The sequence below is a fragment of the Alexandromys fortis genome, unplaced genomic scaffold, assembly GCF_014885135.2.
Source record: "Alexandromys fortis isolate MF-2015 unplaced genomic scaffold, M_Fortis_MF-2015_v1.1 scaffold_291, whole genome shotgun sequence".
Lineage (NCBI taxonomy): Eukaryota > Metazoa > Chordata > Mammalia > Rodentia > Cricetidae > Alexandromys > Alexandromys fortis.
In genome coordinates this window covers 1195843-1208365 of record NW_026068163.1, presented here as the reverse complement: position 1 = coordinate 1208365, position 12523 = coordinate 1195843, and the positions used below count along the sequence as shown (strand labels likewise).

At 49.9% G+C, this 12523-nt stretch overlaps 1 protein-coding gene across 1 annotated transcript; it reads left to right on the top strand.

Moving 5' to 3' along the window:
- The first annotated feature begins 6 nt into the window (after positions 1 to 6).
- On the top strand, positions 7 to 11016 carry LOC126491926 (mucin-17-like). The gene is made up of 11 exons (XM_050127903.1): positions 7 to 45; positions 2353 to 2547; positions 4607 to 4731; positions 5052 to 5110; positions 6032 to 6186; positions 7238 to 7312; positions 7417 to 7579; positions 8983 to 9144; positions 9277 to 9371; positions 10293 to 10369; positions 10478 to 11016. Exons 1-11 carry the CDS (start codon positions 42 to 44, stop codon positions 10517 to 10519), a joined length of 1152 nt encoding a protein of 383 aa, XP_049983860.1. The 5' UTR covers positions 7 to 41; the 3' UTR covers positions 10520 to 11016.
- The last annotated feature ends 1507 nt before the right edge of the window (positions 11017 to 12523 follow it).

The following is a 12523-nucleotide window of genomic DNA, read 5'->3' as shown; positions in this document are numbered from 1 at the left end:
CCACGACTAAACCTGCTACCACCTCCGTTGTCACCACCACTATGGGTAAGATTTTTTCTTTTCTTTTCTCCTGTCTTTTTTTATCTTTTTTTTTTAGTTTTTGCTTTTTATTTTTTGAATGTTTTTCTCCCTGTTTTTCATACTTCTCTCCTCACCTTCTTCTCTGTAACATCTCTTCTTTATAGTTCTTTTTCTTTTCTCTCTCCCTTTCTGTTTCCTGTATTTCTCCTCTGCCCCTGCATATGTCATTTTGTATATCTTATTTTATGACCCTCCCCCTTCTCTCTTTTTTCCATTTCAATTTTCCTTTTATTTTGGCAAAGTTCTAGTGTTTTGTTTTTACTTTTTCAATCTTTATGTCTTCCGTGGTAATTTGTTAACATTTTTCTTCGCTTCCTCCTGCTTCTATTCTAGTATACTTCATCTGCTACAGCAGGGCACAGTTTTCCTGTTCATCTTCAGACACACTTACACATACACATTCACACATACACAGAGACTCACATACCCTCACACATACTCACACCCTTGCACACTCATATTTACACACATACTCTCAAATACTCACACACACATGCCGATACACAGACACTCACAGAAACTATACACACTCACACTCACACACATAAAACACAGGCATGCTTGCTTCAATCTTTGCAGGTTATTTTTTACCTTTTTCTTGTTTATCTATTTGTCTCTCTGGGTCATCCCCTTTGTAAAAACGTTCAATGATGTCATTAAATCTCTGGCTTTTTTTTCCCTCTACAACGTTTGGTCATTGATACTTCAGTATTCAGGGTCAGTTGTTTTCTTTGGTTTTCAAGACCTGTTTGCCCCTGGCAATCACACCTGTCTTTTTTGCTTTCTTATCAATAGTTTGACTCGATTCTATCCCCTGTCACCCTGCAGTAGTGGGTCTCCCTCTCTTCCAGTGTTGTGTCTGATCTCGATGTGATGTCCTCCCTTGCACTGTCTCTCCTTGCTGTCTAATCTTGTTCTATTTTAATCTATTGCCATTTGTACTCTGTGTGAAGTGTGCAGTTCACAGTGTAAGGTATTCTTTCCAGTCGCCCTCCTACACTGACAAAGGACCTCCTATGTATTCAATAATTTACTAAATAAATGCTCAAATACATGAACTAACATTGAACATCGTAGCTGGAGCCTGTAATCGTCCACTCAGCAATCCAAAGCCAGAAAAGTGATAATTTGAGGACAGCCAGGGTTACATAGTACATACAGCCCAGTCTAGTTCTGACAATATATTACAGAGAGGGGGGAAGAGAGAGAGAGAGAGAGAGAGAGAGAGAGAGAGAGAGAGAGAGAGAGAGGCTAAAACTAAGTGAATAAATGGTTTGGGGAGATGGCTTAGTCAGTGAAGCGCCAGCTATGGAAGGAGACGGACCTGAGCCCAGATCTCCAGAACCCATGTAAATCTGAGGAGACTAGTCTTGTCTAAGGCAGACACAGGAGGATCCCCGAGGCTCACTGGCCAGCAAAGCTAGTGAGATCAGGCAGCTCCAGGGTCAGTGTGTCATGACCCAAACATAAACGGTGGAGAGCAGTTGAGAAAGACACGTGACACAACATCCGGACTACACACACACACACACACACACACACACACACACACACACACATACATATACACACACATTGCATTTAATAAATACATAAGACAATGAGAATTTGAACTATTTGAAGTTGAGCTGCACAGATCCCGGGGAGTTATGGCTGGCTGCTGCCTGTCCTACCACGTCTCTCTGTCGAGCTCTCTGTCTCTGACTAGCAGAAGTTATAAACAGTCATAACAGCCAAACATAGGCCCCCAGACTCTCCCTGGGCATGGAGGGGCAAGTTGATGCCTATTTACCCTTGGTGGACTCAGCACCGGTCAGCGGCCCGGATTCACCCCGTCTCTGTCTCTGTTTCTGATATAATGCCGTTCCTTCCCGTTGCTTTCTCTCCCACACCTGTGAGACGACCTGATGATCAATCTCTCTGGGCGCTTGGATAGGACTCTGTCTACACTGCTTCTGTCTGTGAAGCGAGGGCAATGCTGACTGTCCTGTGAACGTAGGGTCTTGTCCAAATGTCCAATTTCACAAGGTCACTGGGTGTAAACCAGACATGGTGGTACATTCCTGGCCTCTAATCCCAGGACTCGGGAGGCTGAAGCCTGTTCAAAGCCAGCCTATGCTATATAGTGAGAAACCATCTCGGAAAATTAGGGAGGCAGGGAAAAAGAAGACGATGAAAAAGGAGAGGAGTGAGGGGCAGTAGCATCCGGAACACGTCAAGTTGTGGCATGCTACCCCAATGTGTACTAGATCTTGGCTTTGTCTTTTGCAGTGATCTGCCTGAATGGAGGATCCTGGACAGGGAAGGTCTGCCTTTGCCCCAACGGCTTCTCGGGGGATCGCTGTCAGAATCCCGTTCCGATTGTCAGCTGTCAGAATGGAGGGACGTGGGACGGCCTCAAATGTCAGTGCACCAGCCTCTTCAACGGACCCCGGTGTGAGGAGGTAGTGGAGAGCATCGAGATAGGTGAGTGAAACTTCAGTCACATGACAGATGTAGGCCGGGCTCTCCCTCCCCAGTGCCCAGCATAGAAATCTCCCGCCAGCACCTGTCCTTGCCCTACGTCTCATGGCCCGTATCTTTTTAAAGATTTATTTATGTGTGTGAGCACATGGAGGGCATGTGTGTGTGTGCACGTATGCATGTGCTGCATGTGTGGGCACCCACAGAGGGCGGAAGACGGAGTCGGGCCGCCTAGAACTTGAGTTACAGGAATTATGACTGCCTGGCTGGGCTGCCGGGAACTGAACTCCAGTCTCCCACCAAAGCGATACACACTGTTGATCTCAGATCTGGTCACTCCATATTTCACATTGACACGGTGATAAAAAGTGTTAAAAAAAATTCTAAATAAAAAAGAAAGAAAAAGAAAAGAAAACAAAGGCAGGCAAGATGGCTCTCGCCACCAGCCTGAAGGCAGGAGTTCAGCTCCTGGAACCCACGTGGTGGAAGGAGAAACCTGGCTCCCACACGCCGTCCTCTGACCTCCACACATGCGCCCCCTCCACACACAAATAAAAACTAAATATAACACGAACAGAAGGAATCAAGGGCTGGTAAAGTGCTTGTCACAGGAGCAGGAAAAACTGTTTGGTGCCCAGCACCCAACTAAAAAGCTGGGTGTGGCAGTGTGCACCCATAATCCCAAATGGGGGGAAGGCAGAGAGCAATGGGACCCTGGAGCTCACCGGCCAGCCAGCATACCCAAACTGGTGAGTTCCCGGTCCCACGAGATACCCTGTCTGAAAAAATAAGGTGGAAATCGACAAAGAGAGACACTCAATGTTGACCTCTGACCTCCATTGTGCAGGTGCACACGGCTCTCACATCTCCACAGGCACACACACACACACACACACACACACACACCACGCGGTACACATGTAAGAATAAATACACAGGGCTGGAGAGATGCCTCCATGGTTAAGAGCACTGGCTGCTCTTGCAAAGGACCAAAGTTCGGTTCCCAGCACCCACACGGCAGCCCACAGTCATCTGTAACTCCTGTCCCAGGGGATTTGGTGCCCCCTTCTGGCCTGCAGGCACACATGCAGACAGAACACTATACATAATAAACAAATAAATCTTTGAAAAACCCAAGCTATTAACTACACAATGGTGGCAGAGGGGTGGCCTCCTGTTTACCGTGTTGGAGTCATAGTGTCTTACTCTGGACTGGAGGGCAGCTTGGTTGGTAAAATGCTTGCCTTGACGGGCGTGAGGGCCTGAGTTCAATCCCTAAGACCTGTGTAGAAAAAAGAGGGGGTGTGGTTGTGCATGCTTGTGACCCCAGTTGTGGGGGAGGCAGAGCCGAGCAGACCCCTGGGGCTAGCTGACCAGCTCGTCCATTTCCCATCCACTGAGAGACCCTATCCCCCAAAACAAAGACGGTGGCGGCGCCTGATGCCGTCCTCTGGCCTCACCGCGCAGCTGCAGGTGCACAGCCGCCCACAGCCAGAATTGCTTGACTTTCCCACGCTGGAAGAGCAATAGCTGCTCTGTGGAAATCCTACTTCAGATCTTGAACATGGGTTTTTTTCCTGGGCTGGTGGCGTGTGGAACCTACCGTCTCTGTAGCTCCCACAGGCAGACGCGTGGACACACAGAAAAATCATCAGACTAGATGAATAAAGAAAAGGGAAAAATGATCACCTGACCTTTCACAGCTGGCTGTGTGGTTGAACAGGAGTGGACTGTAGCTTAGATGGGTCAAATGCTGTGTGTGTTGTGTGTGTTGTGTTGTGTTGTGTGTGTGTTTGTGTGTTGTGTTGCTGGTGGCAAAACCCAAGCTTTGATCTTACTAAGCAAGCATCCTACCACTGAGTTACATCCCAGATGACTGCCCAGGTTAAATACAACTTTCATTTATGAGATGTACAATATACAATCGATTTATCTACCATCCATAAGCCCTAAGGAATACAGTATTCTCCTCCTCCCTGCATCCAGGGTGGGGCTTCCGGGGATCGGGATTTCTTTGGTAAGGGTCCCTCTCAGTGATCGGTGCTTCTGTCTGTCCTCTTAGACAGTCCCACAGTCTCTGCCACCGTGGAAGTGACTGTCAGAGTGACCAGCCAAAACTTCAGTAAAGAGCTAAATGACCAGGAATCCGATGAATTCAAGAAGTTCAATGAGACATTCTCAGAACAGGTAACCCCGGGAGACCACACAGCCCCATCCCACCCCCCCAACCACCCAGAGGAATCTGGAGGGAGGGGTTAAGATGGCAACTGAGTTGTCAAATGTGTGTGCTTCTCAGCTAGCCAGGACAGGTGGGGGGTGGGATGGGAAGCGAGACTTGCCTGGGAGCTGCAAGAAGGTACCGGAACCGGCCTGGTCTCTGGCGAGGGACTCTATATTTGATCTCCGGGTTGCTAGCAGTTGGGAGGAGGACTGGGGAGTACTGCTATCCCACAGAAAGTCCCCAAGGTGGGACTTCCAGGATGACACATTGGCCCCTTGCCTTTCAGATGGCGATAATTTATGCTGGAATTCCTGAGTATGCCGGGGTTTTCATCAAAGGGCTGAAGTGAGTACCCGGGTCTGGCAAGAAGAAGGTCTTTTGCGTGGGAACAACAGTCATGATTGCAGAGGCCAACTGGGGGGCTACCTGTGCTAGCCCACAGTGGGTGCTGCACGGGAATGCCAGCGGTTGTGGCTCGAACAACAGAAATCTCTACTACACCCACTGCTCTGGTGGCGGGAAGTCTGAGACCAAGGGTGGTGTCTTTTCCCTGGGTCCTTGGTGACTTTTTCTGGGTGCAAGTCTCAGCTATCTCTCTGTCACACATACATATTGTGTGTGTGTGTGTGTGTGTGTGTGCCTGCTCAGAGACACACACACGCCTCCATCTCTCTGTGTGTGAATAGACGTAGAAGCCAGAGGCCCACATCGAGTGTTCTCCCTCAATCTCTCTCTCCACCTTATTTTTAGTAACCAGGTCTCTCATTTAGCCAGGGGCTCCTCAATTCAGCTAGGCTCACAGGAGATCAAGCGATCCACCAGCCTCTGCTCTCCCTGGTGCCGGGGTTACAGATGTATGTCATGACAGCCAACTCTTACCTGAGCGCCTGAATTCTGTGTTTATCCATCAGAGACTTCATTACTAACTGAGCTATCTCTCCAGTGCTCGCTGATACATGTATGTGTATGTGCGTGTGTCTGTCTGTCTCTCTCAGTGTGTCTGTCTGTCTCTCTCAGTGTGTCTGTCTGTCTCTCTCAGTGTGTCTGTCTGTCTCTCTCATCTCCCTCTCTCCCTCTGTCTCTGTCTTTCCTGATAAAATCTTTCTCTGTACTCAAGGGTAGCTTGAGCTCACTACATAGCCCAGGTTAGCCCTGAGCTCCCAACCCTCTTGCCTGGAATTCCTCCCAGGAGTATAGAGGAGGCAAAGGTGAGCAGCAAGGGTGACCATAGGAGGATGCTCAAGGGTGCCACCTCCATCTCCCCAGGAACGGCAGTATCATTGTGGATTATGATGTCATCCTGAAGGCCCAGTACACCTTAAACTATACCAACATGTTTCAGGAAATCAAAAATGATGTGCAGAAAAAAATCATAAATGCAACCCAGGTTCAAGTAAGCGGTGCTGATAATAACTGTACAGGTAAGGCCCTCCTGGAGGGAAGGGCTCTCAGAGGGTGACTCCTTAATTCCCCTGACTTTTGACCCTGGGGCAGGTGAGGTTTAGGGAAGAAAGGCCAGTGGAGGTTGTGGGTCACTGGGATCTGTGCCCAGCTTGTCACTCCCGTCACACTGGGAGAAAGCCTTGGGTGGGAGGGCACGGAGCAGTGCAGAGATGGAGAATCCCTGCAGAGCGTCAACAGCAAGGGGATTTGGGACAGATGGGGCACCACATGACCGGCTGCACAGTGAGCTGTGTGTGGGATCCTGGCAGAGGGGCTGTGGACCCTCTGAGACCCTCTGAGCCACAGGACCCTGTGAGTGGGGCCCATCAGAGAGCTGAAAGCCTGGCAACCCCAACCCCACCCCACCCCTGCGATTTCCAGCTTCCACGCCTACTAGTTAAAGGGCTGTTGTCAAACCTGTCAGAAACAAGGCCAAAGTGGAAGGATGTTTTTGGTTCCCTGACTTGTGGGAATACAGCCTCCCCTGGATGGGCAGACAGCCCTGTGGTAGCAGATCAGACGCCTGCTGTCTGCTGTTCCTCATGAAGTCCTGGCCCGGCCTATGTGGTGGCATATGTCTTTATGAGCCACCATGTGGGTGCTGGGAATTGAACTCAGGACCTCTGGAAGTGCAGTCAGTGCTCTTAACCTCTGAGCCATCTCTCCAGCCCTGGCATATGTCTTTAAACACAGCCTTGGGGCCTCAGGCAGGCAGATCTCTGTGAGTTGGAGGCCAAGCCAGTCACATATTGAATTCCATGGTTATCCACAAAGTGAAACCCTGTCTTAAAAACAAAACAAAAAAGCCCTCAAAGCAGAAGGCTCCGGTGAAAGCAGAGTAGTCTACAGCCTTCTAGCCTGGCTCCTACTTTGACCCAGGGAAGCCGCGTGCCTGAAAGTTTCCACAGCCTCCCCAGACAGTGCCCAAACACAGGAGCCTAAGGGGAACACTTCACAGTGCACTGTCTCTCTCCTTCCCCTCTCCCGCCCGCCTCTGTGATAACGGGCAGCGGTATGTTTCCTCCACAGGGTTTATACTGTGTTTTAACGCACAAGACACTAAAGTGCAAGACATTAACATTTCAGATGTCGTCACTCCTCAAGGTAAGTAATGTGAGAGATTCTGGAAAAGGTTCGGGAAGGTAGAGGAGCTGGGCAGAAGGAGCTGGGCCTCTTGATTCTTAGCTGTTCTTCCATGTCCCCCGCAGAGGAATGCTGGGAGCAGGTTGAGGAAGAGTATAAGCAGTATGTCTTCGCGGAACAAAAGGACGAAAAGTGGAAGTGTGTCACGGCCTGCTCAACAGGGTACAAATCCTCCTTGGACTGCCACTATGGCAAATGCCAGCTGCAGCGGAGTGGCCCCCAGTGTCTGTGAGTACCGCACTTTGCCCGTGGGGTGGCTCCTCTCCTGGAGGCCAAGGTCATGGGATTATTATATATAACACGCTGCATCTCTTGAGAGTATGCGGTTGTGAAAGAATCAGGTTGCAGGGTTAAAGGGACATGCATGGCCAAGTCCAGAGTCGACAAAAGTGGGTCAGGAGAAGCTTCAAGACAGAATGAGCGGTGGACGCTCCAGCTTCAGGGTCCCAGTCTAGCAGAGAACACAGGGCTTCCTTTCCAGAGAAAGAACGTGCACCCCACATCCCGAGAGGTGTCTCAGTGGGTTAAAGGGCTTGCCACTAAGCCTGATAAGTTGAGTTCAATCTCCGGGATCCACATGGTAGAAGGAAAGAACCAACATTTGCAAGTTGCTCTCTGACCTCCACAGTATACACACACACACACACACACAAACATATACACACAGAGTAAATACATGTAATTTTATAATTTTTAAAAATGTCTCCTGCTATTGAAATAGATAAAGAAGGCTGTATGTGTCTCCATGGGACAGGGAGCCGGTACAGCCTACTCACAGCGTAGGAAAACCAGGAAGGGCATTGCAAACTGAACCCTGTGTGAGGTGGCGCATGTCTGTGATACCAGCACTTGGGAGGCAGAGGCTCCAGCAAGATCATGAGTTCAAAGTCAGTCTGGCTACCCTGAGAGGCTCTGTCTCAAAGCGGGGGACTAGGAAGGGTTAGGAAGATGGCTCAGTTGGTAAAGTGCTTGCCACGCAAGCATGAGGACCTGAGTTCGGATCCACAGCGCCCGTGTAAAAGCCAGGCATAGGCTAGAGAGATGTCTCGGAAGTCATGGGCGCTTGCTGTTCTCGAAGAGGACTTGGCTTCCACCTTGGCTCCCACTGTTAACTCCAGTTCTGGGGAATAAGATGCCATCTTCTGTTTTCTGTGGGTACTGCATGCACGAGGTACACAAGCTCCAAACCCGTCCATTAATTACGCTTTGCGGTGGCCATAAAACGCCATGACCAAAAGCAATTATGGGGGAGCGTTTATTTTGGTTTATGGTTCTGGGGGGGGATCTCGAATGGTGAGAGCCCATAATCCCCCAAAGCCCACTTTGAGACGTACTTCCTCTAGCGAGGCTCCACTTCTTAAAAGTCCCATACCCTCCCCAAACAGCACCACCAAATGCCCGCCAAATGTTCCAACACTGTGGGGGCCACTTTTCACTCAACCACTACAACCACGTAAAGACCCGGCCTCCAAAAACCAGGTAGGCAGGGCCCGAGGCTGGCCTCTGCCCCCACAGGCGCCAAGGTTCATCTCCTCAGAGCTCTCTCCAAACGTGCACCTCCCCTTGGGTACCCACGAGGCCGAGGCCGGAGCATGACTGACTCTTTCCTCTCTGCCCTCCTCCCACGGCAGCTGCCTGACCACTGACACTCACTGGTACAGCGGAGAGACTTGCGACTGGGGCATCCAGAAAAGCCTGGTCTACGGGCTCGTGGGAGCCGGGGTGGCCGTGCTGCTGGTGGTCCTCGTTATCCTGGCCGTGTTCTCCTTCCGCTACAGAAGAGAGGCGCAGAGGTAAGCGGCTGGCGCCCCCTTCCTTCGCCATCCTCATCCTCCTCTCTCCGGGATGTGGCTCATCCCAGCCGGCCAGGCCGTTGTCTCTACTCCGTAACCTTAACTGGGTCCCCTGGTGTTTCCCACCAACAGGCAAAGTTCCAGAGTGACTCAGATGCGAAAGTGGAATGAGGAGGAAGGCAGAACTCCTGGCGCCTTCAACAACATGGGTTTTGACCACAACGAAGGTACTGGCAATCTCTGCGGAGCTCAGACTCAGATAGGGTGGGAGACATAGGAGCCCCGAGAAAGGTACCCGCATCATTTGCCATCCCTGAACACTCGGTGCCGCCTCCAAAAGCTCACCTAGAGCCTGGGTGAGATACGACATGGTATTGTAGCAACACCCTAGGGGAAGCACGGAGCCAGTCGATGGTATACGTTTCTCTGGAACATAAAACTATGCCTATGGGGATATAGAGGAGAGACCAGGGGCAATCTGCCCATCACCAAGAGACTTACAACTCAGCAAAGAGGTTAGCAGTGTAGTTTGTTAAATGCAAACATTATAATTTCCAGAAACGGGACTAGGGATGTGAGTGGGGACTGGGTGGAGGGCTTGCTAGGAAGTCCTGGTTTTGATCTCCGGTACCACATAAATTTTGTGACCGTGTGCCTGTGTTACCCCAGCACAGAAGAGGGTCATCCCTCACTACGTTGTGAAGTTGAGGCCAGCCTGAGACACATGAGATCCTGTCTCAGAAAGCAAACAATGACAGGCCTGGTAGTGGACACCTTTAATTCTGGCCCTCGGGGGGCCGAAGGAAGTGGACCTGTGAATCAAAGCCAGTCTTGTCTACATCAGTCTTGAGACACAGTCTCTCCCTATATTCCATAGTACCCTCAAACTTGTCATCCTCCTGCCTCTGCCTCTTGAGTCCTGTTATTACAGGCACGCACCCCCCCACACACACACACACCCGACTGTAGCTTTAAAATGATTACTTCAGGGAGCTATTGGGGAGCAACTGATTCAAGCAGTCTACCACACTCCCATTGGCTTTTGTTTCCTGCGTATGGGGCGAACACCCTCCCCATCATTGGGGCTCAAGGAACTTATGATTGCTTGTCTTTCTAACCCCGTCTTCTTGGGCTTCCTCCTCCCTTAGAACGAGAAGACTACATCAACTTGGGCTCTGTGTACAGCAACTTTGATGCCTTGCGTAATATAAACCCTGACGAAAAGGTAAGAATGACCCGGGTGAACCACCCACCTCCGGTGCCCTAAGCCCTCCATCGTCCCTTCTACCTGGTAGGACCCCCACCCCTAACCCACTTCTGTTCCTCTTTTCAGATCCAGATCCAGAGGCCCCAGGTCGTCATGACGTCACTGTAAACACGCACAGAAGCGGGTTCGCATGGAACCATGGAGCTGAGGACTGAGGAGAGCCGCACCGGGTCAAGCATGTCGGAACACGTCCTCCACTGAGAATTCCCCACGGGGACTTGTTGGGCAATAGACCCTGTAGTTAGAAAGAGTGAACACCGGAGAGACGCATGCTGGAAGCTCCAACAGTGTGGAAACTACAGCGGAACTACAGCCAGAACTACAGCCGGTGCCTCCCAGACAGGCGGTGCCTCCCAGAACACCTAAGTCCGATTCAGCACCAAGGACAGTGCCCCGGGTGCCCTTTCCTGCGATGATTGAGTAGACACTGGACTGAATTTTACCATTTTCAAACACTCTTCTGAGAAAGATGGCATTCCGTTTCCATCTGTCTTTACAAGGTCATGCTTAGCTTTAAGTTTCTTTCTAAGATCGGGTAAAATTAAGGCTTTTTGGTGAATTCTAATTTTTCCTATGTAAATAAAATTATATAATTTTTTAAGATTTATCTTGTTTTTAATTATGTGTATGTGTATCTGTATTGTGTGAACATGTGTGCAATGGCCGGTGATGGCCAGAAGAGGGCACCAGATCCTCTGGGCTGGAGAAACAGGCTATTGTGAGCCTGTATTTGGTACTGAGAAGTGAACTCTTAACCATCGCTCTAACCCCCATATTCGCTTATAAATAACTAAAAGCAGCCAAAGCAAATTGGTTGCAAGTTTTGCAGATTCTAGAACTTTCTCTACTTGTCACATTATACTGGTTCCTGAGCCACATCTCCTGGGCTCTCTGTCTTCCTCTTCCCTCCAGAATGTAATTCAGCCCTCAGTCCCAAGAGAGGGAATATCTTCACCCAAGAAAGGAGCCGCCCCCAGCTTCACTTGCTGATCTCTGGAGAATGCCATGACTCAGGACCACATTTGTTCACACACACAAGGCAGAAAGAGAATCAAGCTCTTTAGGGGCTGGAGAGATTTCTCTGTGGATAAAAACACTTTTGGGGCAAGGATAAAGACCTGAGTTCAAATCCCCAGAAGCCAAGTTAAAAGGCAGAAAACTGGCAAGGTAGTTCAATGGGTAGAGGTGCTTTTTGTCATGCCAGACCTGATAGAAAGAGAATCAACTCCCACAAATTGTCCTCTGATCTTCACATATGTACCGTGACACATGTGTGCACACACATGCACACATATACATGCACAAAAGAAGTAATTAAAGGGCCAGGCAGTGGTGGCACACACCTTTAATCCCAGACTCGGGAGGTAGAGGCAGGCAGATCTCTGCGAGTTCAAGGCCAGCCTGGACTACAGAGTGAGTTCCTGGACAGCCAGGGCTACACAGAGAAACTCTGTCTTGAAAAAAACAAACAAAAAAGTGATGTTTTTAAAAGCTATGCTTGCCAGGTGTGGTGGCTCACACCTTCAGTCCTAGCTCTCGGGAAAGAGAGGCAGGTGGATCTCTGTGAGTTCAAGACCAGCCTGGCGATCTACAGAGTAAGTTCCAGGCTAGTCAGAGTCACATGATGTGACCCTGTCTCAAAAATATAAAAGTAAAATAAAAATAAAAAACCAAAGAGTTGTGCATGGTTACCCACACAGGTCTGTAACCCCAGCTGCCAGCCTCACTGCAGATCCAGGGACCCAGCTGAAGGAAATCAGAGTGACAGAGCAGGACACCTGACTTTCTCTCTGGTCTCCATGTGTGACCCACATGAGACACAGGCAGACATATACACGTGCACCCAGGCACACACATGCAAACACACAGAGGCACATGCAAACATGCACAGGCACACATGCACACAAAAGACACACATGCATAGTCACGCATGCACACATGCACACGGAGGCACACAAACACAAGCACAGAGATACACATGCACACGCACAGAGACACACAGACACACATGCACAGAGACACACATGCACGGGCACAGGGACACACATGCACAGGCACACAGGCACACACGCACATGCATAGAGACACATGTGCACACACACTGTATATACA

What these genes read in the sequence shown, in the direction of transcription:
- LOC126491926 (XM_050127903.1), top strand. An exon ending in TGCTGATAATAACTGTACAG is followed by an intron (nt 6,187 to 7,237) that starts GTAAGGCCCTCC and finishes TTTCCTCCACAG; the next exon opens with GGTTTATACTGTGTTTTAAC. An exon ending in CGGAGTGGCCCCCAGTGTCT is followed by an intron (nt 7,580 to 8,982) that starts GTGAGTACCGCA and finishes CTCCCACGGCAG; the next exon opens with CTGCCTGACCACTGACACTC.